The sequence below is a fragment of the Mustela nivalis genome (genome assembly GCF_964662115.1).
Source record: "Mustela nivalis genome assembly, chromosome: 8".
Lineage (NCBI taxonomy): Eukaryota > Metazoa > Chordata > Mammalia > Carnivora > Mustelidae > Mustela > Mustela nivalis.
Window position 1 is genome coordinate 131418973 of NC_139027.1, and position 26233 is coordinate 131445205.

Below are 26233 nucleotides of genomic sequence, written 5' to 3' on the forward strand. Positions count from 1 at the left end.
GATGTCCTTGACTTCCTGTGCTGGGTCGTGCAGACCTGACACGGCCATCCCGACCCGATGGAAAACTGCAAATTGGAGGACGACTGAGCCATTTTTCCAAAAACAGTTTAATTAAAAAAAGGTGAAGAATCTGAAAAAACCGGTGGGGTGGGGGAGGGGCAGAACCCAAAAGAGCATAACGGTGCGAGTCCACTGGCTCAGTCACAAAGAAACGCCATCATCAAAAAAGATATTTAAGTTTAATACAAATTTTATACAAAGAAAATGTGAAAAAATACTTCCATATGCTAAAAGCAATTATGCTTCACAAATAAGGCCAGCTAGGCTATTTTTTTTTTTTTTTGACAACTGCAATTCACAAATGTTCTTTCTCTCTTTTTCTTCTAATACTCTGTGTAGTTCTTCTCTAATATGGGGAACTAGCTGGAAACTGTACACAGTTTGCATCCTCTTATCAACAACGAAGAGAAAGTAAACAGGACTAAAATGTACAACAGAATGTACTGGAATGATATCGTACAATTAATTTTCTCATATACATACATCACCTTTTGCTTTTGTTCAATGCTTTTTGTTTTACACAACATACAAAATGGTACTACAGTATGCGTAGTGTAACAGACAGCACGGCCGAGGTCTTGCTTTCTCTCACACTGCCTTTGTTTCATGCTTACATAAAAACGTAAAATTCCATTGTATAAATAATACATACATGCTCTTCATCCCAGACTCAAATGTCCTCTGCGTGCATCTGGCCTCTGAGTGATCGCTTCCAAGAAGCACAGCATCACTTACCAAGTATGTGTGAGTGTGTTTAAAAAGGAACCACAAAGCAAAGAAAAGGTTTCTCTTTGTTTCGGAGCTTACGACCCTCATGCTTTCTCAGTCCTCTCCTGCGGTGCAGCGGGATGGGGCTTGTTTCCGTCTTCTGGAAACAAGGACCTTTTTTCTTCCCTTTTAGGAGTAGTCATCGTTGAAACCACACAAAATAAACTAGCTTCTCCAGGTGTCCTTCCGGTCCTGAGAGCTGGCGTCACCTAACACAGGAACGTAGGATCAGAAAAGGGCCAATGGCTTGATGGGATGTGCGCACAGCGGCACAGGACCTGTGCCCAATCCCTGGTCCCGATGCCCTGCGTACAGACGCCTGAACGCCAATGGCTCGTGTCCCCCCGCGGCACCCACGGATGAGGGCCTGTGTGCCACACGATCCTAGGACCCAGGCTCCATGCCGCGGTGACAGAGGAGCTGAACGACCATCCCTCCTCCAACGTCCAAACATTCTTTTTGTTGTTGGGTTTATTTTTTTTTTTAATTGTTGTTCTTTTTCCTTTTTTTTTTTTTATAAGTTAAAGTCAATACAAATATAAAAAGGGGAAGGTACTCTAGGTTCAAGGACATCCACAAATTGTACATTATTTACACCTAAAGCATAGGTTTCGTGTGGGTCCAACAGTCCTTAGTCGATGCTAATGCCGGAGGCTATGTAGTGTAGGCGGCCCTGCGTGCCAAGGGCGAAGGCCAAGTCCGCGTGTCTGGCGCTCTTCAGTCTGAAGGTGGCTGCTCTCCTGTTTCACGTTTCTTTGCTGCTTCCTATTGCCCTGGTGTCTGGTTTTTTTTTCCTCCATGGCGTGGGTGGCTTATGTCGTGACTTGTCCCTAGTCCCAGAAGGTGTCCAGCCGAGACTCTTTCGGGAGGAGGCTCTTCGAGCTGGAGCTGGCGTTGTGCTCGGAGCGTGCGGGTCCTCGCTTCTCATCCCCGCTGCTCCAGCAACTGGACTTGCTGCTCCGGGAATGGTCTGTGGAAGAAAAGCAACAGAAGGGGACGTTGAGCATTCCCGCCAGCGGCCCCGAGGCACACCTGTCCCGGCCCCGAGCCTCCTCTACGGGCCGCCACTCTGCCCGCCCACCCAGGCACCCCAGCCAGTGCCTCCAACCGCTCCCCAACATTGGGGGATTTGGGGGGGCGGTCTCCAGAGGACAAAGGTAGAACAATTTAGTGTTTTAGGATTCAACAGCGGATCAGAGAAACAGCAGGCTGTCACGCTGTGAACATCCAAGACTGGGGAGGGAGGTACGCAAGTGCCAAGGAGGGCAGGTCTCATGCCGCACCCGGAACCGTGAACCTGTATTACATGGGGGACCGACACCAACCACCCGGGGATGCTTCTGCGTCCCAGCTCGGCTGCTGCGAAGTGGCACTAAAATCTGGCAACTGATTTACTTCCTCCTCTTAGTGGAGTTTCTTTAGTCAATTCATAGACAACTTGAGAAACAGACCTACAACCAAACCACCTGAGGGAGAGGACCACCAATGGCTAAGTCCGTCCAGAAACACAGACCCATGGACTCCCAGCAAGGACAGGCTGAGGGGTCACCGAAGGACACAGAACTAGAGATAAGACCTAGGACGGCTTCGAGGACGTGGGTACCACAGGAGCTCAACAGTGGTAGAGGAATCTAGAAGAGGTTAAAGCAAGAGCCAAATGAGGCCCCTGGAGGCTGTCGCGCAGCAAAGCTCAGCTTGGCCAACATGGCCGACGGCGACAGAGCCATCAGCACACGGCGAAGACCCCGTCGCGCCCCGGATGGTCTGCCAAGTTCAGAGAGGCTGGGACGGAACTTTGATTTTAAACTTCCTGAGATGGGATAATCTTTAACTGGAAGAAGCCAACGGTCAAGCTCAGAATGAAAAAGAGTGGGGAAGGGACCAGATCACAGCCGGGGGTGACGCTTCTCACCGCCTGGTGAAGAGGAATGCGGGTGTCTGGTCATGCGTTCTGGTTTTGGAAGCTCAGTAACGAAGAGAACAACAAAAATTTCCAAAAGTGATGTACATGTTCAGTCAGGAGGGACGTCTTTTTAACCACCTGCATCAGTCTTGCCAGAAGAGGGGGGATTCGGGGAGACAGCACTGGGGTCAAGGGCAAGTCTTCCCAAGACTCCTGAATCCACCTCCTCTTAGCATTCGACCCTGTACGTGACACCCACCCGGGATGGTTCCGCAGGGAGGTCTACGGGGAGCGGTGCAGCCGGTCATCCGCCAACGTGAGAAAACCCTACAAGAACGCGGTCAGGCGTAGGCCCCTGCACCAAGGAGCCAGGCCAGCCAGGCCCGTGTCTCTGCAGAACCCCGTGTCTCATGCTAAGGGGACACACGGCGATGGCGGGAACGGCCGATCGCTGCAGGGGAGAATCAGCGTTAACCCAGGGCCCTTTCTGAAAAAGAGCAAGGACGACCCCTTCTAGAAGCCAAACCATGCATTCTGGCTCTCGTTTCCTACTGCGGTTTTCTGTGCCCACGTGAGGCACAGCTAAGAAGTGCAAGAAGGCAAAAGAACAAGCCCCATCTATCTGAAGATACAAGACATATCCATGAAGAGAAATGAGTGCGCGCGCGCGCACACACACAACATGCACCGAGGCTTCTGCAGGCCCGGAACGATTCCTGGCAGCTCTGGGGACACGGTCCTACTTCCCCTTGTGGGCCGGGCAGCTGGGGTGCAGGCTGCCCGGCTGTGGCACTCAGGGTGTTGGCAGGCGCCTGCCACACCGTTGGGGACCGAAGAGCTGGTCCAGGCAGCCTCGGAGACCGTCAGGGAGCTCGGGAGCCCCGAATCCTACCACCGGCTACTTGTGTGCATCAAGATGCCGCCCGCTGTTCTCAGAACCGTAAGCTCTCTTATCAGCTCCCCTTCTCCAACCGGAGCCACGCACAGGGGACTGGCACCCTTTCACTGTGCACACGGAGTTGCAGGCAGGGTCCCTGGCCACCAGCGGTGTGACAGGCGGATAAGGTGCACAAGGACTGAAAAGCAACTCTATGAGCCACGAATTCGGAAGCATGTCAAAGCACACCTCTCAGAACCACCAGCTCCGCACACAGCCTAATTCCACCAGGGAAACAGGGACCAGAACCATGCTGAGGCGGAGAGCACCCCCCGAGGGAGAGGATGACTGAAAGGGAATCACGACTCCTCTGACCACCTGCCGGAGGGTGGGAGGGGGAGGAAGGTGCCCTGGCCAGGACTGAGGAAGGGGCTACAGTCGAGGTATCGAGGGGCCAAATCCACGATGACGGGACCCTAAAAAATTACATCTGAAACCGAAGAGCCAAAAAAATCAGTGATATGAAAGGGCTTTCCGAGGCCATGAGGGTCATGGGGTCGAGCGAAGAGCTTGGTGTGGAAGAACTGAAGGTCGGACAAAAGGACAAAACAAACTCCAGGAGAAGGAACAAGTGCGCCCGAACGGGCACGTAATCCTGGCAGCCCCAGCACCTCCTCGGCCAGAAACGGCAAGCTCGGGACGGTGGGAACCCAGCCTTGAGGTCTCCAGCTCGGCCGCCAGCCGCGGTCACAGACAGATGCACCTGTTCTGGACAATGAGGATGGGAGGTCACAGCGGAGCAGAGGACGGCCACCGAGGGAGGGGACAAGAGACTCCATCTCTAGTTGACAGAACCAGAACTAAAGAATGCACATTGTATCTGACCCAGGGCACCCCTAGAGCATGTAAACAGTGACACAGGTCACCAGGGAGGAGGGGGAACAGAGAGGTCATCGATGAGCCCAACTCTCATCTTCTAAAGCCAGAAGTCAAAAAGAAATGTGGAAAACGAACATCCAGAAACAAACAGACAAGGAAAGACATTATTTGTACATAAGGAGGTAAGTACCAGGAGTATCAGTGGGGACTGGGCCTAGGAACGGTCCTCCTCTGTACAATTTTATTTTCTCTAACGACATGCATGTTTTGCTTTAAAATCTCAAAATTAAAATTTGACAAGCAAGCAGCAAGGAAGAGCATTCTCCCTCCTCCTCACCCGCCCAGCACCAGGAGCCACTTGGAGCTCAGGAGCCCCCAGTAGGTTTCAGAGCCCACTCCCTCCCTCGGCGAGACTCCACCGCACAGCCACCGCCCCCGATGGCAAAAGCCAGCAGAAGTTAAATGCGACATACAAGGAATTCAAACGGGAAGCAAACAAGCCCGTCTTTCCGCTTTTGCACGATCTCCAGCACAAACCGTTTTGTGGGAAATAGAGGAAAATGGTAAGATGCCAACTCTGTTGTCCTGACAAGGCCTCTGGGCACCTCCCACGCATGTCCCTCCCGATCATGTTCCTGGATGTCACAGAAACACTGCCTGAAAATACTCTGCTTCCTCCAGTCTCTAACCGTGAACTCTGGGGTGCTACCCCACCCTGCTAATATGCCTCCCGCGCAGCCTCGTCCCCCGTCCCAAACATGGATGTCTCCTGAGTGCGGGCCCAGATGCGCCTCTTTCTTTACCCAAGACCTGCCAAGAAGATCCCTTCTGCTGTGGGGATCCTGGGACTCTGACCAATCTCGTCCTTGTGAGACAAGGTCTCAAAACACCGTTTAGAATTAAGACGTCCACAGTGATTCATGGCTCAGAAGTCAATGGTGACTGCACTGGGACAGAAACCACACGGCGTGAGCCCAGCAGTATGTGAGAAAGCGAGAGAGAAAGGCTGGAACAAGTCTTAGACATCGACCTGGACTGGGGACGGAGACAGGTTGTGGTAGCCACTAGCCACATGATGCTATTTAAACAAAGTAAAAGAAAATGTTAACTTCTATTCCTCAGTCTTCTCGGCCACAGTTCAAAGGTCCAACAGCCAGATGTACAAGCGGCTCCCGGGGGACAGCACAGGTGGAGAACGAGGCCATCTCGGCAGAATGTTCTAGGGGACAGCACTGCTCTAGGGGGAGACGCAGGGTGTCAAGGAAGGGACCTAGAAGTACAGGAGGCTATTTAAATGCCATGGGAGGAGGTGGTGCCTGGGTGGTTCAGTCGGTTAGACGCCCAACTCGGTTTCAGCTCAGGTCATGATCTTAGGGTTGTGAGATCAAGCTCCACGCTCAACAAGGAGTCGGCTTGGGGACTCTCTCTCCCTCTGCCTCCACCCCTCCCCACACTCGTGCGCACGTTTTCTCTCAAATAAATCTTTAAAACTAAATAGACAGGGGGCACTTGGGTGACTCAGTCATTCAGCATCTGCCTTCGGCTCAGGTCATGAACTCAGGGTCCTGGGACTGAGGCCCTCATCAGGCTCCCTGCTCAGCGGGAAGCCTGCTTCTCCCTCTCCCACTCCCTCTGCTTGTGTTCCCTCTCTCGCTGTCAAGTAATAAAAATCTTCTTTAAAAACATAAAAACAGGCAGCTGACAGCCACGGAAAGGAAGCAACTGAAAGTAACACATCTGGCTATGAGAGGACAGGGACGGAGAGAAAGGCCAGCGCAGCTGCAGGAAGGTTCCCAGGCTGGGGGGCTAGACGGCGAGGCCGCGCCCGGCTGGGCTCCTCTGAAGGGACAGACAAGGCCACGTGCTGTCCGTGACATGGAGGGAGAGCGGAACAGGGGCTGCTACCCAAGGAAGCTGGTCAGGTGAGCAGGCCGATGAAAACCTCTGCTTCTGAGGTCAGTGGTCAAGATGCGTGTGTGGGTGTGTGTGTGGGTGTGCGTGCACGTGTGAGTGTGCATGGTGGAACGAGCGTGTCCTCCTGCACAACCTTCTCCGGCTGAGCTCTGAAGCTTGGGTGCAGACGAGAAAAAGACAGACTGCCGGCCAGGGTCTGTCCAACGTGGGTTTCTGCCAGACAGACACTGCGAAAACCAGAAGGCCTGGGAGGCGGGGTTACAGGGTGCTGCTGGGAGCAGCCATGGAAACGAAGGAAGGAAAGAGGGAAGTGACGAAAGGAAAGAGCAAGGAGGTCCGGAAGCGGGGGGGGGGGGGGGGGGCGGAGGGGAGAGGCCACACCCACCGCCGGCCGGCCGTCCCCACACACCAGCGCCTTAGCAGTTGGGCTATAGGAAATTGCTCACATTCGACCCTTTCTGACTCACAGTTTCATACGGGCCAACCTAAGCATTCAGAGCACCGAGGTGGCCTCACCCAGGGGACTGGACTGAAGTCCTGGCCGTGATCGTCACTCACGGGGTTACTCGTGCATGTGACTCCACCTCTCACGGCCTCACCGTCCTCACCTGCTTAACGGAAATAGGAACGTCTCTCCCAGAAGCTGGGAATAAACGCGCTAAGGTGTCTGTCTGTGTCACGCTCTTCCGTAAGCATCAATTAAGCGCCCCTCTGACGTCCCCTGTAGCTCTAGGAGACAGGAGCTGTCGGCTTTATTCCTCCTACATCCTACGTTCTCAGGGAGAATTCTAGATCCTGCCCTCCCTCCCCCTTCCCACCATCCTGTCACCGGACTCCTCGGGGATAATTCTCTGCCCACTCTCTGCCCCCACCCACCCAGGACCCAAATCACCAGCACCTCCTGGGGCGAACCCTCCTCTCCTCCCACTCGAGACAGCTATGTGCTTCAGGTCAGGGGTCTGCCAACACGCCCAGGACCAAATCCACCCAACACCTGAGTTTTCTAACACAGATTTTCCTTGGCACACAGCCACACTCATGGGTAACTCGGGGACCGCTCATCTTATCCATGTCCGCCTTCACAGATCTGACACAGACCACCGGGCCCACAAAGCCTAAAATACGCACTCGCTGACCCTTTAAGGAAAGTTGGCCAACCCCTGGGCTGGGTAATACCTCGTGTCACCTCAAACGTGGAATGTGACTGTCCCCCAACCACGTTCCTGCATGCAGTCCTCCGCACTGCACCGGATTCCGGACAGCAGCCAATGTCCCCAGTGGCGTGTTGAGCCCACGTCCCCGCTCCAAAACCCCAGCAGCGCCCCCCTTCTGAAGCGATGCTCCCCGACCCTGCCCTTTCGCACACCACCGCCACAATTCCCACACAGCCACAGTAACCCTAACATACTCACTTTAAACGTCAACGAATTTTAAATCATGACCTATATCACCAACAGCAAATCAACAATACGTGCCAAAGAAAGAAGGCAGCTCGACAAATAAACATAACGAAAACCACACTGTAATACGCAGGTCAAGGTAGACACCACGTCTGCTCTGCAAGTATCAGAGAGGTGCAAAAGGCATCGTAACACGAAACTGAACTGTTCTTGGAATTTGGTCAGAGGACTAGAGGGAAGGAAGCAGGGCATGATCTCGACAGGCAGTTCAATGTAATTTAATCCCAAGTTCACCTTCTCCCTAAAATCGGCTTGGGCCACACCCTCTCACCGCCTTCCCTCAATCTGAATCCCACTCCCCAGCTACGGATGCTAACAACGGCCGTCACCTCCTCCTCGGCGCACTGAGTACACAGAAGGGAAGTAACGTGTGCTTTTCTGCTAAAAAGAACCATCCAGCAGACAGAAAGATCCTGGAGCTAAGGGACCCTGAATAAAGCGAATTGTCCTCAATGGGGGCACCTTCTGCGAATGCTCTGGAATCACCCAAAACTGGTTTAGTTGGGAAGGGACAGGAAAAGAGACCCTTCGGGCTAGAATGGAGGACAGCTCAAACCCCACAAAAGAGGAAAAATTTCTACAGGAAGATCAAACACCTAAAAATTTCCTTTAAAGTCTCACCTGCCCTCGCCCACCCAACGCAGGAGGTGAGACCTCAGGAATAGAGTTCCAGGTGATTTCGCTCACTGGGGTCATTTCCCTGAGGGCAGAAGAAATGCCCAACCCCACCCCAAGTCAGCAAGAGAACCCTCGTTTCAAATCAAGTTTTATGGGGAACCCCCAAAAATAAAGCAAACCCAGGGTAACAACTGATCAGTTTGGAGAGGGGCCTGAAAGCTGCCTTGCCCGGCCATTCCCTCACCCCAACCCCAACGACCTGCCCAGGGCACCCCCAAAGATCCCTAAGGATCCACAGTGGTTGGAAAACCACTGCCATAAACCCTTAAAGTTTTCCCTGAGAAAATGGCTTCCCCTCTGCCCGGGAGGAATGGTGAGAGCACGGTTCACCCACCAGGGGGCAACATACCAGAGCCTTGGTTGGAGCCTAAGAGAATGGAGGAGGGCGTCTCCCTGGAGCCAGAAAGGTCGAGGGTCTAAAAATACAAAAAGAGAGAGATGGACACAAGGCACGGGGGCCAATGTAGCCCCCCAGGGAAGCCTAGGGATCCATGGGGGTGCTCATCACCGCCCCCAAGGCACCTGAGTGCCCTCTGCCTGGCAAGCTCAGGCAGGGGAGGCCAGGTCAGCTGGGGCGGCCCTATACCTGTGCTCGGTCTCCCAGAATGAACAGGCTGGAACACAGTATCGGGGTGGCCCTTCCTCAATTCTACAGCCTTAGCTTCTAGAACATTCACTGACCTACCTACCCTCCAGAGTTTGGCCCATGTCTAAAAAGGTGGTGCATTGCTTCAAAAGGATTCTCCGCATCCATTTATTTCACATTAACCCCTTCCCAGGCAATATTATCAATGAAATCAAAGGGTTTGGGAGGATGGCATAAAGACTTGTTCTTTTCCTAATACACATCGAAATAAATACATAATGCTACAAATGTAAAAACGTTATCAAGGTGCCACCAAAAGTAACTGTTGCGTACAACCCATGTGACATCCAACACACGCTGGGAGCTAGGAGGTGCAACTTTTGCTCTCCAATATGGCAGCGACCGGCCTGATGTGACTATTTATATTTCAATTAATTAAAATTAAAACTGAAAGTGCAAGTCTTTGCTTATACCAGCCAGGGAGCAAATGCCCCCGGCGGCTGGCGGATCCAACGCTGGGCAGAGGAGACACAGAACACTCCATCACTGCAGAAGGTTCTACTGGACAACACTGTTGTGAACTGTGAGAGTCCCGGAAAGCAGCTGCCAGGTCACAAGAATGTCCACTCGGGCTCGACGTCCCTCGGCCCCGGCCCGCACGCCCACTGGTGAAAAGCAGCTAAGACTGCGCCCTCCCCCCACAAGCAGCAGCCTGCCTGCCTTGACCACGTGCAGACACGCCTCCTACCACGTGGGACTTGCAGAGGTGGCAGGCATGGGGACGGGTGCGCAGACCCCGCGCGGCCCCAAGTGTTGGTGTCACTGACCCAAGGCGAGTGGCTACTCACCGACCCGCTGTCCTTGCTTTTCTCCGCTGGCGCCTCCTTCTCTTTCGAGGTGCTGGCTGTTTCCGTAGGGGCGGCCTGAGTGCTGGAAGAGCTCCCCTGTGATGGCTTGTTTAGTGTCTCTGAGTTCACCTCGGCATCTGCTTCCTGCTGAGGGGCCGTAGCTGCGGGGGGTAAAGAAGAGAGAAGCCATGGGTGAGCCGAGCGCCACGGCTTCCAGATCGGCAGGAAGCCCCACTCTGCGTGAGGCCCAGAAGGACTCTGACCCACCACCCACCATCCGAACAGAGGCAGCTTCTGTGCAGCCCCACCCAGGGGCTCTTCAGAGTTTTCCAGAAGCTGAATTCCAGACTTAGTGTGAAAATGTGCTCATTTTTAACAGCTCATTAATTCAAGTTTTATTGAGTCATTCTGGAGACAAAAGCATCGTGGCGGAGCAGATGAAGCCCGTGAGCAGAGGCAGCTGTGACGGCTGACCCAGCCTCACTCGTTCCGCAATTTCTCATTTCACACCTATTCTAGCCCCTGGATTTGCTTCCTTCTAAAGCAAGGCAGTGAAGTCCACGTGACCAAAAAAAAAACCAACTCAGTGTCTAAGGCAGAGAGTATCTGGCTGGAGAGGGCAGAAGCTGGGAGCATCTGAGAGCAGCTCAGAAAGACGGACATTATAATACCACAAAGGAAGGAAAACTGAAGGACATTATGGGCATCTTGTCAGAGTAACAACAAAAGGGTCATCAGACACATACATTCCAGAGCTTAGGAGAATCTAACTTCACTGTACGAAGAGACATAAAGTAGCCATTAAGAAGACATCTCCCGGGGCGCCTGGGTGGCTCAGTGGGTTAAGCCGCTGCCTTTGGCTCAGGTCATGATCTCAGGGTACTGGAATCAAGCCCCACATGGGGCTCTCTGCTCAGTAGGGAGCTTGCTTCCCCCTCTCTCTCTGCCTGCCTCTCTGACTACTTGTGATATCTCTCTCTGTCAAATAAATTAATTAATAAAATCTTTAAAAAAAAAAAAAAAAAAGACATATCCCTGAAGGTAAAAGGACCTGACAATGTATGGTTCAATATGGCCTTTTGAAAATTAACAAAAGAGAACATCTGTCTAGAGTAGGAGCGGCCATACCAGCGCTACTTAAATTTGTCAATAAAGTTTTATTGGAACACAGCCACGCCCACCATTTAACACACTGTCTAGGACTGCCATCTCCCCAGATCAGCACAATAGAGCAGTTCCAACAAACCACATGGCCCACAGAGCCAGAAATATGTACTCTGTAGGCCTTCACAGGAAACGTCTGCCAACCCCTGGCCCTGGGAGTGCTTCTCAGTCCTGGGCATTGACATGCCACCTTCAAAAAGTTTACCAGTCTAACAGACACACCACCTTAACAATTATGTCATTTTTAATTAAATGAATTCTTTACAATGGAGGCTTTTGGAGCACCTGGGTGGCTCAGTAAGTTAAGCATCTGCCTTTGGCTCACATCATGATCCCAGGATCCTGGGACTGAGCCCTGAGTTGGGATCCCTCATCAGCAGGGAGCCTGCTTCTACCTCTCTAGCTCTCTCTGCTTGTGTTCTGTCTCTCTCTTTCTCTGTCAAGTAACTAAAACCTTAAAAAGAAATAAAGAAGTGTCCAACTCTTGATTTCAACTCAGGTCATGATCTTAGAGATCGAGCCCCAAGTTGGGTTTTGCACTGAGCAGAGCCGGCTTAATATTTTAAGATTCTCTGTTTATAGCAGCAATGTTCACAATAGCCAAACTGTGGGAAAAACCTAGATGTCCATCAACACATGAATGGAAAAAGATGATGTAGTATACGAAAGAATACTACGCAGCCATCAAAAGAAATGAAATCTTGCCATTTGCAACGATGTGGATGGAACTAGAGGGTATTATGCTGAGCGAAATAAGTCAAGCAGATAAAGACAATTATCATATGATCTCCCTGATACGTGGAATTTGAGAAGCATAGTGGGGGGTTGGGGGGTTGGGAAGGAAAAAAATCAAGATGGGACTGGGAGGGAGACAAACCATAAGAGACTCTTAATCTTACAAAACAGACTGAGGGCTGCTAGGGGTTGGCATGGAGAGGATGGTGGGGTTTTGGACACTGAGGAGGGTATGTAATATGGTGAATGCTATGAAGTGTGTAAGACTGACAATTCACAGACCTGTACCCCTAGGGCAAATAATATATTATATGTTAATAAAAATAATAAAAGATTTTAAAATTCTCTCTCTCCCTCTACCCCTTGTCCCCCACTTATGCTCACTCTCAAAAAAAAGCCTTTTAATTCTAAGCACATAAAGCTAATATGTCATAAATAAAAACTAACTATAAAAATTAACTTCTAAAATGTTACCAATAAATTCTAGCTAGACAGTGTGTCCTACTGGAGGCTCCTAGCCTGAGGGCTGCTTGTTCTGTGTTAGAAATAGAGGACAAAGATTAGTTCCAAACCAACACTTGTTCCTCCACATGAGAATTAGGAATCTAGGTTACTTAAAGCTTTGAGTCCAATATTATTGCAAAAGCAGGATTTCTCCACGTTAGTGCAATTGGCCACTCTGGGACGGATCATTCGCTGTCAGGGGCTGCGGAGGGAGGGGAGCTGTCCTGTGCATTGCAGGGAGCTTGGCGGCATTCCTGGCCCCTCCCCTCCGGACATCAGTAGCGCCTGCCTCGGTCAGGATGGCCACAACTGTCTGCAGTCATGCCAGTGTCTCGGGGTGGGGACCAAAGTCACCCCGTTCAGAACCACGACACCTCCCATGAAGCTACCCTCAGCCAAGTTAATAGTGAGGAGGCCCCAAGTTCAAAAGCTCACGCGTCAGCTATGTGCGTGCACGAGACTGGCAAGCCACCCAGCTTGCGGACCTGCAGGCCACGGGCGAGCCGGAAACCCACCGCCAGCCACACCCCCGGGGCCAGGATGCACCCCGCGTGGCCATACCTGACTGGGTACAGGACTTCATGTGCTCGGGCCAGTGGGCCTGCTGGCAGGGGTAGTCACAATAGCTGGTGTTCCAGCAGCAGTAGAAAATGGCCTCCTTCTTGCAGTTGGCGCACCACTGCTTCTTCTTGGTCTCGTCCACCGCCTGCTGCTTCTCCAGCTCCAGCTGCTTCTTCACCTCGGCCATGAGCCGGTCCCGCTCCTGCTCCAGGCTCTGCCGCATCTCTGCCATGGTCAGCTCTGGCAGGGGAGGGAGGAGGACACCGGCGTCATCAGCCGTCCCCCAGCCCAGGACAGGGAGGTCTTCACACCAGATCAGAAAGGAAGCCCAGGACATGGGTTCCACCAGACAAAAACCTGGCTCAGAGGTGCCTTGGCTGTGTGACCCCCTCCCCGCAGGGAGAGAATCCTAGCCTGGCCACGCCCCAGCATCTACACCCGCAGAATGAGCACTCATCACGCTGATCTGCGTGTCTCCGTGAGTGTCAGGTCCCCGGCACGCAGATAAACCGCCCCCTGATGCCGTGGGAAAACCTCAAATAAATTTCGAAGCAACTTCCATGAAGCTCGCTTTGAGTTTTACCATCAGTATGAGCTTTCCTATCCACCAACACCTACATAGCCCCCAGCCTGCATGTGCAGGTGTGTTTTCTGACCACCTGTATCAACTCACTTCATCTTCACACTCACCCTATGAGACGAGCTCTACTACGATACCCCTTTCACAGGAAAGGAAACTGAGGCACACGGCTAATTAGGGCAGAGCAGGCGCTGATCTCGGACACACTTTCTGTTTAGTGTGTGCAGGGGCGGTGGAGGAGATCGAACACACAGGGCCCCGTGACTGATCATTACGGTCGATCAGCTATCGACCCGCTCTGTCTACTGACAGTTCCTCCTTTTACTTCAGCCAGAAAGTCCCTGCACGATTCCCTGGGAGGGACCTGCACGCCAACAGAAAAATAAAGGATCCCTCCATCGTTAAAATGATCTTCCTGAAATTAACACACACACCCCTCTAAAAAACACCGGGACAAGATGGGGGAACCTAGATGGCTCAGTCGGTTAAGTGTCCCACGCTTGGTTTCTGCTCAGGTCTTAAGCCTTACATCAAGGCTCCGTGCTGGGCGGGGAGTCTGCTCCGAATTCTCTCTCCCTCTCCCTCTGCTCCTCTCCAAACTGGCTCTCTAGTATACGTGTGAAGTCTCGCTCTCTCAAAACTTATTAATTAAAATTTTTAAAAAAACAGAAAGTAAATTAACCCCTTCCACTTGCGCCAGATGGCCTCTCTGCCGCTCACCACTGCCTTTAACAAGGAGCCTGCAGACCCTGGTAAGTTCTGGCCAGCACTCATGTATTTTTTTCCAAATGTGCAGCCAATTATTTAAAAATAGAGAGATTCGGGGTGCCTGGGTGGCTCAGTGGGTAAAGCCTCTGCCTTCGGCTCAGGTCATGATCGCAGAGTCCTGGGATCGAGCCCCACATCGGGCTCTCTGCTCAATGGGCAGCCTGCTTCCACCACCCCACCTGCTGCTCTGCCTACTTGTGATCTGTCAAAAAAATATAAACAAAATATTTTTTTAAAAAATGGAGGATTCTACATAAAAACAGATTCTTTATTAGAGAAACAAGAAGCCACAACATTCAACTGAACTTCCTCCACGGGAACCGCCTGAGGAGCGGAGGGGTCCTTCCCGGGCAGCTCCATAAGGATTTGTGGTTGCAATGTGTGCTTTCGAGATCTGTCACCTGTGAGGAGGTGGGCACACCTGTGCATGCTCTCCCTAACACGGAACACGCGACAGCTGCCAGCATCTGGACTCTGGGGCTGACATTACATGCCTCTACCTTTGTGGGGAAAGCCTTCAACAACATGGACATGAATGGCAAGCCACAACAGCACCTAGGCTAAGAAAGGAGCAACACTGTAGCCTCCCCCGCAGGGTGGGGCAGGCACAAGGGGTCTGAGACTTTGTTAAAATGCCCAGTACTCAATAGGCAGGAGGAATCCTCTGGAGCCACAGCGCCCAGACGGGAATCCCAGCTGTGGGACTCCCAACAAACTTGCCCAGCGTGTCTGTGCCTCACTCGCTTCACTGGAAAATGGGCTAACAGCCTTGTCTCAGAAGGGTTTCCGGGACAATTACATTCAAAGTTAATTCACAGAGAAGGACTGAAGACCGTTCCTGGCCCAAAGTCAGAATTCAGGACTGCTGCTGTTACTGTTTCGCTACTGATGCTGGCACCTTGCAGAGGAAAGAGGAGAACATGCCCTCACACCTGCTCTGGGATTCAGACTCTCCAGGATTCTGTGGTCTCCCCAACAGTGGGACATCCCCAAGCCTACTTCAGACTCAATCCACACCTGGACCTGCCTCCACAGCTGCAAAGAAGCTCACACCCCATAACCGTCCGCAGTACAGACCACCCCGCCGGGCCTCACCTAGGTTGTGTTTCATTTCCGAGAGCTCCTGCTGGTGCAGCCACTGTAGCTTCTCTATCTCGATCCTCAGCCTGCGAATCTGTAACAAGAGAGAGTGGGACTCTTAGAAGGCATGTCTGGGGGGCGGCGTTAGGCAACAGGCTTAGAACTTGACCTCCAGCTGGAAGAGTCAATGCCACGCGGTGGACTGAGGCACAGGCAGTCTGGCTGCTGCAGTCCAGAGAGGTAGGCATCCGTGCGTGACCCAAATTCAAGAGAAATTCGGTTTCTGAAAACCAAATACAATTGATCTTTGACAACATGGGGCGCGGTGAGGTCAGGGGGCACCAGTACCCGCCCCCCAGTCAAAATCTACATGTACCTTTTGACTCTCCAAAAACTTAACAGCCTACTCTTAACCAGATAGCCTTACCAAAAACAGAAGCAGCTGATGAACACATACATAATGTGTGTTAGATGCTGTATCTATATAATCAGGTAAGCATAACACAGTATTAAGAAAATCACAAGGAAAACACACAGTATACAGTACTGTACTGGAAAAAATCTACATATCATGGATGAGCCCAGTTCAAACCCATTTTTCAAGGGTCAACATCACAAGCAGTCCATCTTTTCCAAGAAATACTGGCTCCAGAAAAAGCCACGTCAAGTAAAGACAAGCGGGAGACAGGGCGCCCGGCCGGCTCCATTGCTAGAATATGGGGACTCCTGATCTCAGGTTTGTCCACACTGGGCACAGAGTTTACTTTAAACATGAATGAATAAATAAATGATGAATGAAGTAAAAACAACGACCAGATTTTCATAATAAATTAAAACACGAAAGGTTTGATTAAAACTTTGGTCTAAGAAAAAATGAAACTGGGGTGCCTGGGGGGGCTCATTCCATCGGGTGTCTGCCTTCAGCTCAGGTCATGATCTCAGGGTGCTGGGATCCCTGCTTAGTGGGGAGTCTGCTTCTCCCTCTCCCTTTGCCTCCTATTCCCTTTGCTTCTGTTCTCTCCCTGTCCAATCAATAAATGAAAACTAAAAAAAAAACTTGAACAAATAAATATAGCTTTGTTTTACCTCTCATCTAACATTTTAGGTGGAATCCACGGTCATTCCCCTGAAATTCCAAAGCCTAACGTCTCTGGAGACCAAAGGCTATTTTGGAGGGTGGGGTTAAGTGTTGCAGGAAAGTCATCTGGAGGGGAAAATTAAACTCGACCTGAACTGCTATGAGGCTATTCACAGAGTTTGAGGACCACAGTCCTTCTCTACAGCAGTGATGTGGCCCTCCGCACTCCCTCCAGGACAGTGCAATGTCTCAAGACATCTGGCCTGACCCCACTGAGGGCTGCTACTGCCAATAGGAGGCAGAAGCCAGGGTTGCTACTAATCGGCATACGATGGACAGGGCAGCCCCCATGTCAGGGAATTATCTGGCACAAACGTCAGCAGAGCTGAGGTTAAGAAACCCTGACTCATCCCACGTGCTGTGAACAAGCATATTTCACAGCAGAAATGGGGTGGGGTGTGCAAATTGCCTTTTTAGATTCCGAAAAATTCTGCCCATGTCTGGACCCCAAGGATTCAAAGGAGACATTATGGATCTGTATTTACAACCACATGCCAATTCTTAAGCAGAACAAAAAAAACAATTAGGTATGGCAGCAGGGTGGAGGGGGGGGTATGCTTTACTAAGCCAACACTGCCCTTTCTTGTTTGTGACATCCTTGCCATAATCAAAAAGAGGGTCACACATGAGCAAAAAAAATCTAAAGGGGCTCATTGACTCCTCTCTGGACCTCTCTCAATGTCCAGAGATATATTCATACTGTTCTCCGTTTAAAGCCCCATTAGGATACCTTCCTGGACATTTTCTCTTCTGAGGGCCTGCCTAACCCTGCCAGGCCCTCGTAGGTCAATGGCTTGCGTGGAATTTCCACGTCTGCAACCTCACTGGGAAGGACCTCAAGAAGTCCTGCCACTTGTCATTTCACCTGGTGACCCTCCCCTCCCTCAGCATCTGGCTCACAGTGTATCAGCCTAAGGAAGGCAGTTCAAGGACATCTATTTTTATAAACGGTCACTTGGTAAGTGGACAACTTAATGTCTTAACCACTCCACTCCCTAGACAACCACATCATTGCGGAGGCTCTCAGTACGTGAATTCTTAGACCACAAGGATCACTGGGATTAAAAAAGCCCACACGAGGGGCGTCTGGGTGGCTCAGTGGGTTGGGCCGCTGCCTTCGGCTTGGGTCATGATCCCAGGGTCCTGGGATCGAGCCCCGCGTCGGGCTCTCTGCTCAGCGGGGAGCCTGCTTCCTCCTCTCTCTCTGCCTGCCTCTCTGCCTGCTTGTGATCTCTCTCTGTCAAATAAATAAATAAAATCTTTTAAAAAAAAAAATAAATAAAAGCCCCCACGTACAGAGAGCCAGGAGACAATTACACATGGGGCCAAAGGAACCGACCAGGGGGTGATCTCGAGCTCCAGTCGGGGGCCGTCCTCTGCTCACACAGAGCAGGGTGTGTCCCCCCAGAGCCTGCCTTTCTGGCTCAATGAAGAAGTACCCTCCCACCCACCACACAGTCCACAGAGCACCGTGGAGGGACTTCCAGAGAAGCCGCATCCTGGCCCCCCTTACAGCAGCCCATAAAACACTCTTAGCGAGTAAGGGATTACGTGTCATCGCTGACCTCGGCTATCGTGCTTCCCGTAGTGTTTTTAGAAAGATCGTTGTAGATCTCGGTCATCGTTCCTTTTATTGCATCCATCATCTGAAAGACAGAAACAGAAACAACTCCGGTGATCACCTCCCTGAGGCTTTTCAAGAGGACATACATCTAAAATCGACCTAACATAAAGCAGCGGTTTGCAACAGGGGGGCTATTCTGCCCCTCACAGGACATTTGGCATTTGTAGTTGTCCTGGGTGGAGGTCAAGGTTGAGCTAAATGGCCTACAGGACACAGAACAGCCCCCCCAACAAAGACTTCTCCAGCCCGAAATGTCACGGGTCCTGAGCTTGAGGAACTGGGATAAACCAGGAGGATAGTGATGAATCACCTATAAATAAAGCTACTTCCTGTAGCCACAGGCTCATCTGGAGGGAACGAATGTGGGCCCCTGGCATGTTAGATGGGGCCAGAGCTGTGGGTTCGAGGCAGGGGACGTTTCCTTTTGTGATTGTTCCTTCCTAATTCCTGCCCCTTAAAACATAACAAAACAAAATCCACACAAAAAAAAAAACAGAAATAAACAAAGAGAACCACCGTTTTATTGAGATCTCAATCATACATCAATTTGGCCATTCAGAGGGCGCAAATCAGTAGCTTCTTGGAGATTCAGAGTTGTACACCGGTCCCCACGGTTCAGACCTTCCCAGAACCCCGAACAGAAACCACGCTGCCCTTCAGCTTCCCCCCTTGAAGAGCGCCATGCCCGCCCCCCACCCCCGACCACTGATCTGATTTCCATGCCTAAGGATTTGCTTCATCTAGATATTTTGTATCTACAGAGTCAATGCGGACCTCCATGACTGCCTTCAACTCAGCACAGAGTTTTCAAGATTTGTCTGTGTCACGGGGCCTAGAAGGACTGCATTCCCTTTTACGGACGACTACTGTAGTGCACGGCGTGGACACAGCCGATGGCTACCTGAAGGGCATTCGCTCGCTGCCTTTCCAGTCTGCTTCCCACCTTCCCTCGCTCCCACCATTGAGCCCTGAAGGCAACAGCGAGTTTGTGACATCAGCTCGTGTCCACGCAGCCAGGGGCCAGCTAGTTATAAGCTGACTGAACAGTGTCTGTAGGATGATTTCTCCCTCCCACTTGCTGGCTCACCTCATGCCTGTCACAGGAGGAGGAGGAGGAGGGGACAGGAGACCAAACGGGGCCTCTAGGCCTGGGCTGGCCACTGCCAAGTGTCCACTGTGTTTTGCAGCTGGCTCTGATCCGGCGAGAAGGCAAGACACAGACCCACCCCCCTTGTATCCGATCCCTGAGATTTGCTCCCACTATCATCCTCCCTCTGAGCCTCGGTTTCCCCACGTAGAAAACAAGGATGACTACGGTGCCCCATGTAGGGTGAGCACAAAAATTACAAGAAATCCACGTAAAGATTATGGTTCAGGGTAGGCATTCAGAAATGCCTGCACATCTTTCTCCTACAGGAAAAAAAAAATACACATGACCTGTAACTATGAAACTGCCAACCCCCCAAATACCCCCAAATTCACCCCAAAATGGGAGAAAAATGAATAGAGTGTCTGCTGAGATTTCCGCTCCTAGCTTGTTCCAGGGGCCACACAAGCACACTGCCAGGACAAACACTTTGCGCTTTACACCGTCACTCTCTTTGGGCCTTCCTGTCCCACTGGATCAACCATGTCGATTTAAAATATTAGAGCTAAATGGCTTTACGAGAAAACTTTAGAAAGCGGATGAAACGCAATACATTACTAATGCAATGGTTACATTCCATTTTAAAGAAATCATGGATTTGTGGACAGACTTTCACTCTTTCTTCCAAATATAGCCAAGAACGCAGCATTACTGAAGGGCGCCCTTCTGCCAAAACACACAAATCTGGGTCTTCGACTCTGAGACAGGGAAGTTCATCAGCTCCAAAAGTATGTCACTGTGTTCATTTTCTTAACTGCAAAGACAATGTCTATCAAGAAGTTCATCCCTTAGTTTTGCTACAAGAGCAAAAAGGGCAGCCAAAGGTCATGGAATAAAACTAGATGCAGAAGCTCCGAAAACTAGCTAGAGCCGCTCGGTGGGCCTCAGTTTCCCCATCTGTAAATAGGCAGCGTGGACCAAATCAGTGAAGGTCGTTACAGCTGGTCTACAAGTAGAACAAGAGAATACCACCTTCTTAAATCAGTAATGAAAACATGACCCCCCCCCCCCTTTCCAATCTCCTGTAACTCTGCACATCCTGTTAGGAAGACAGTCTAAGCTCAGTGCCAGTATGAACCAAACACTGATGACCATCTCTCCTTTTAACCAAAGGAACACAGCCTTTGGGCTTCAAGCTGTGACAAAAAATGATGTGGCAATGTTAGGCTCAATTTTATTTTAGTTCTTCAATAAAGTCAATTTAAATAAAATTAAGTTCAATAAAAATATAAAATCAGTAACTAGCTGGCAGACAGGTAAGACTAAAATCTTGAGAATGGCCATAAATGACCTTGAATACTTGCTGTTCTGACATTCAGTGACTATGACAATTCATGCATTTTTTTAAAAAAAGGTTTTTATTTGTTTGTTTGACGGGGGTGGGGGTGGGAGGTCGGGGAGTGGCAGAGAGGGGGAGAGAGCAAGCACAGGCAGAGGACATGGCCAGCAGGGGAGATGCAGGCTCCCCGCTCAGCAAGGAGCCCAGTGTGGGGGCTCGATCCCAGGACCCTGAGATCTGAGCTGAAGGCAATGGCTTAACCGACTGAGCAACCCAAGTGCCCCATTCATGCATTTTATTCAAAAAGGATAACAGATATAGTCAATGAGTGACAAAGTCATTCCTGAGACCAGTTTCGATTCTAGCTGGGGTAAGGGGGCGACTGGAGAAGCAGGGGGACATGAGGTAGGGTTGCTTAAAAAAGCCACATGCAGGAACAACAGGTTCATGGACAGTGGACCTCTGTGGTCGGTAGGCTTCAGGGGGATTCACAAAGCAGGAGACCTAGCGCAGCCATGCCAACTCCTGGCTGCATGGGACATGTCCTCTGTTGCTACATTTTGTGGTAATCTGTTATACAGGGATACCGGATACACCTCAAAGAAAATGACCTACAAAAACCCACCAGTAAAAGATGATCAATCTCTAAAAGGGAGCCTACCTTCAACACAACACAGTAACGCAGCTCTTCATCGTGAGACGTCAAGAATCCTAGATACAACTATTCCCAACGACTGTCACTCCACTCTTTCTAGAAACCTGAATATTTTATTCATTGTTAATAAGTAATTGATTCACTTGTGAAGTGTAAATTATCATTACTGCCAGCTTAGTAACATGCTAAATACTCTTCTTAGGTTACAATTCATTAACTACTTTTTTTTTTTAAAGATCTTATTTATTTATTTGACAGAGATCACAAGTAGGCAGAGACAGTTCAGGGGAGATGGGGAAGCAGGCTCCCCACTGAGCAGAAAGCCTGATGCGGGGCTCGATCCCAGGACCCTGAGATCATGACCTGAGCTGAAGGGAGAGGCTTTAACCCACTGAGCCACCCAGGCGCCCCTCATTAACTACTATTAATAGCCACAGAGAACAAGCAGCCTGATAAAGAGGTGTCAGGTACCCACAAGGAACTGCTCGACAACTCTGTATCGACACCTACTGTGTGCCGGGCGCTTTTCCAGCCCCAGAAGTAAGGCAAACAGACAAAACTCTGCTCTCGCGGAGCTGACATTCTGGTGGTCATTCCGCTACGAAGCAGTCTGTCACAAAACACCAGGGCGCGCTCCCGTGACGGTGAGAACGGCTCCAGGAAGTATCCGCCTGAACGCGACAATGAGCACAGAAGCAGCTGCCTGCTCAGAGAAGAGCCTGCAGCAGAGGACACCCACGAATGAGCCCACTGTGGGGATTCCCGCCGCCATGCCCCGGCGACTGGGCGCATTGGGAGGAAAGCCACGACTCCCTGGGCCATGTGGTTCCTGGAAAACCCTAGAGAGGTCGCACCATTATACATCTCCTGCTTACGACTCTTGCTTTGCTCCACGACGCTTCTAAATACAAACCCAAACCCAACCCCTGGTCTGTTGTCAACTGACAGAACAGTAGCTTGTTCCAGCGCTAACGGAAATGGTCTCAATGAATGATGTGAATACCGAAAGGGGATTCAGACGTCATGTCATCTTCCCCGCGGTGCACTGACTATAGCATCAGAGCCCTCAGAATAAGATGCGGTACATTCTAGATTTCTCTGCCTGGATCCAACTTCAGACCCAAACAGAAGAATGCGGGCTGCGAGGGCCTCAGGAAATACAGGGTCTCCCCACCTCAGCACCCTGGAAAGCCTGCAAGGTCATGATCCTCCTGGCTCCCATCAGAAAGCGGGTCCTCTTGACACCCCCACCCCCAGGCGCCACAGGCACTCACTTTGCTAGTGTACTTGGCAATGTCCGCAGCGACGTCAGCAGAGGCGGTTGCGATGGGCAGGTCTGCACTGACCGAGGATGCGAGGGTGCTCGTGGACCCTGAGCTGGTGACCAGGGGCGATGACTGAGTGCTGGTCACCAGGGTGATGGTGGCGGTGGATGGGCTCTGCGTGATCTCCTTCTGCTGGACGGCTAGGAAAGCAAAGCGTGCTGGTCACCCCACAGTCACGGGAAGGGCCCGACCCAGCACGAAGCTACGCAGAGGGACAGCGGTCCCGGACGTACAGCCCTGGTCTACATTCAAGTGACAGACATTCTCCCCTTGACCAGACTCTGGCCAGGATCCTCTCAGCCTTTCCTGGGACAAGGTCTCAAGCATGACCCATAAAGCCTTGTGTAAACACGAATGCGGTTTCTAACAGTTCAAGGTCGCAACCCTAGGGTGATCCCAGACACCCCTAACGTGCCTGCCTGAGAAAACCAGGCTGCCAAATGAATTTACTACTTGTTTCAGCCAACACCCTGCACAAAACACAGCCCCTGTTTTACGGCCCCTGTCTCCCAGTCCCTACGGGAGGGTAGGGGCAACTCCATGTGGGTTTCACATGGGCCAACCCCCACTTCCTATTTTTTTTATAGAATTTCACATCCTTGATTCTACTGGAGTCCCCACTCAGCCCTTCCCTATCCCCCCGATCACCCTCTAAAATGCCCAGTCACCTCTGTACCGGCTGGGGTTGGCTTCAGTTCATCCTAGACTTTTTTCTGCCTATCCTAACAGCACACACTGATTAAAACCTGTCCTTACACATTCACTAGCATCCAGGCTAGGACAATCTGGAATCTCAGAACCACACCCATCAATGGGCCTCTGCTTGACAGCACCTAAGTTCCCCTGGGGAAGCCTGTAACTCTTACAGGGCACAAACACAGAAAAGACTGGAACTAGTCATCCCGACCTCAACTATCCTCAATCCACTTCTGCCCCACTAGCTCTTTCCATACCAAGAGCGTCCCAGCTGCACTCCCACGGTGCCCGTCCAATCTGTCAGGCCTCCTTCCCCCAATCTTCCAAGGGTTCTCTGGGGCTGGTTCAAGACCTGGCTAGCATTCAACCCATAGCTTCAGCTCTTTACAGCTCTACTCACGAGGGGACATTGAGTATGTGAGAGTTTCGACCAAAGATCCCAACCACATAGGATCAAGATGCGGGCCTCCCTGAGGGACAAGCTCAGCACCAGCGCTCATGAAAGCTGGGCCAACGGGTACCCACCCAAGTAGTGCCAGAAGGAATGACTTTAGCCATTGGTGCTTGATGCTGACTCTTCTTCTGTAGGTGGCTAATCCCTAGTGATTAAGGTACCCTTTGCTACCAACTCCTCACACCGGACCCTTCCCAAAACAATGCCAAGAGGTTCCCGGGTGTGCACAAGAAAACTTACAGAAAGGTATTCACTGTAGCACTGTTTACAACAGAAAAAAAAAAAAAACAAAAACAAAAACAAAAAACTGGGAGCAAACTAAATGCTCACCATCAGGCAAATACTTGATTTAAATCAACTGTGGAAATACTATGCAGCAGTCCAAAAGAATAATGTAGATAGAGTTATTATGTACTAACACGGATGAACCCCTAAAACATGCTGATGGGTAAGAAAAAAAAAAAGAAAAAGAAGAAGAAGGGGGGAGGAAAAAAGCAAGTATGGTACCATTCTTATGTTTAAAAAAAAAGAAAAAAGGAAAAAAAAGTGCTATTTGTATGGAGGGTCATATATATGTAAATATATATATGCGTACATGCATCAAAAAGGTTTCACGGTTAACAGTGGCCACTGAGAAAGGGTGAAGAATGAAATGGAAGTTTGGTCAAGACAACAGACTGTGGGGCAAATATTTTACCCCTTTCTAAAAAGCCTATATGCATGTATCGTTTCTAACAACAGAGGGGGGTGGAAATAAAAGTGGGGGGAAAAAAAAAAACAAGTTGCCAAACGATTTTTTTAAAAATGCCACATGGAACGCGCAAGGCCTTCAAGATACGACGGCCACAAAACAAAAAGGAACTGAAAAAAAAAAAAAAAGAAAAAAGAAAAAGAAAGAAAACGGTTCTGTCTCTCCTGTCGATGTGGCGAGAAGGGAGCGGGCGCCACGTTGAACAGAAGGGGGCGTGGTACCTTTCACAGCCTGTCTGGTCTGATATCTCGTCCCCTGGGAAGACTGAGGCTGCTGGGTCTGCTGCTGGGTCTGCTGCTGGCGTTGCATCTTCTGCATGTGCCACTTTTGGGAAGACGTTTGAAACTTACTTGACGAGTTCCACGCGACCCGCTGCACGGCCGGGGCAGTCTCCTTCGGTAAAAGCGGCCTCTGCTTTTTCACCGGGCTCCCCGTGGTGGTGGCGGTGGCGGTGGCGGTGGCGGCGGCAGCAGCAGCGGTGGTGGCAGCGGCGGCGGCGGCGGCGGTGGCAGTGGTGGCCGGGGCCGTGACGGTGGACGTGGTGCTGGTGGTGACCGTGACACCAGCAGTGGGAGTTTGGGAGGAGGAGCGGGTGAGGAGTGGAGTTTCGGGTGGGGACTGGCTGCCCGCTGTAGTGGATGGTGGAGCTTTACCTACGACTAAAGCCGACGCATGAAGACAAGTAAACGAAAAGTGGAGATCGGACTTGGCGTGGCCTGTGGCGTCTCCCTATGCCAGCACGTTCTGGGTCAGAGAGAGCAAGGCCAGCCACGAATGCCGAACAAACTCAGTACGGCCAGGACCCCCCCACTACCCGCTGCAGTGCAGGCGCACATCTCACCTCGCGCACGGAGGTCGCTTCTGCACACCTGTCTCAGAGAGTCGGCCTGCTCTCCTGAGCACCTGCCCACATCTGAGACTGCTATCGGGGCCTCTGGGAGAAACGGGGTGAACTGGACCCAGCCCCTGCCCTCAAGCAGCCCACCAATGAGTGATGAACAGAATCACTGTCCGCGGTTTGTTTTATAATGAAAACCAGGTTAAGCACTTTCGGAAAGACCCAGCAGAAGTCAATCCAGAGATAAAGAGAATCTCCCGTGGCTAGGAACCTATAAAGTGTGTAGCCCCAAGAACCAGGTGGCTTCCCAAGGGCCAAAGCACTGAACACCATGAAGTCACCCACAAAGAAAGTCTCCCTTGACCTCTCACTCCCTCCGGGACGAAGTCCCAGTGTGCTGCTAATGGCCTTGACCACCTGACACTAAATGGAATTCCAACCCACACCCAGAACCTATTGCCAAGTCAGGAGACTTGCTTTTGTTGTTGCGGTTGTTGTTTTTATTATTTATTTTTTTTATTTTAATTCCAGCAGAGTTCACGTACAGTGTTCTCCTTGCCGCAGGTGGACAGTATCGTGATTCGACAACACTCCATGTGTCTTCGAGCTTACCGTGGTCAGTGCCCACCTTGCTTTTACTCTGACCATATTCCCACTACCACCTTCTAGCAGGCTTCTAGTACTGGTTTACCTCTCGTGCAGTGTAAACCTCTCGTGCAGTGGTCAGACCTACACCTATAATGATTCTGCAAAACTTAAGTTGCTTTAAGTAAAAATATCAAGAATTATACAAGCAGGACTTGGGACGGGCCAAACTACTGAATGTGAATGACAAGTTTGGGAAAAGCTGCCTTCCGGAGTCTGTCTTCTGGGAAGGGCAGGGGGGGGACGGGGGTGTGGCAGGGGGGGATAGGATTTCAACAGGCAGAAGTGAGAATTTGGGGCGGGTGACAGCATCAGC

The 26233-nt window shown here is 51.0% G+C and overlaps 1 protein-coding gene across 49 annotated transcripts in view; it reads right to left on the reverse strand.

Moving 5' to 3' along the window:
• Nucleotides 1–220: 220 nt before the first annotated feature.
• ZMYND8 (zinc finger MYND-type containing 8) overlaps nt 221–26233 on the reverse strand; it is a 139626-nt gene continuing 113613 nt past the window's right edge. For 17 of the 49 annotated variants that reach the window (XM_082744821.1, XM_082744799.1, XM_082744806.1 and 14 more), the window contains 7 exons: nt 24656–25093; nt 22483–22673; nt 18069–18149; nt 15381–15459; nt 12938–13177; nt 9974–10134; nt 221–1798 (listed from right to left, as the gene is read on the reverse strand). In XM_082744821.1, coding sequence (XP_082600947.1) covers nt 1574–1798; nt 9974–10134; nt 12938–13177; nt 15381–15459; nt 18069–18149; nt 22483–22673; nt 24656–25093 — 1415 coding nt within the window. In that variant the 3' untranslated portion in view covers nt 221–1573. Of the gene's footprint in view, nt 1799–8888; nt 8956–9973; nt 10135–12937; nt 13178–15380; nt 15460–18068; nt 18150–22482; nt 22674–24655; nt 25094–26233 lie in introns of all 49 variants that reach the window. The other 32 variants (XR_014315369.1, XR_014315370.1, XR_014315371.1 and 29 more) reach the window with 3 other exon arrangements.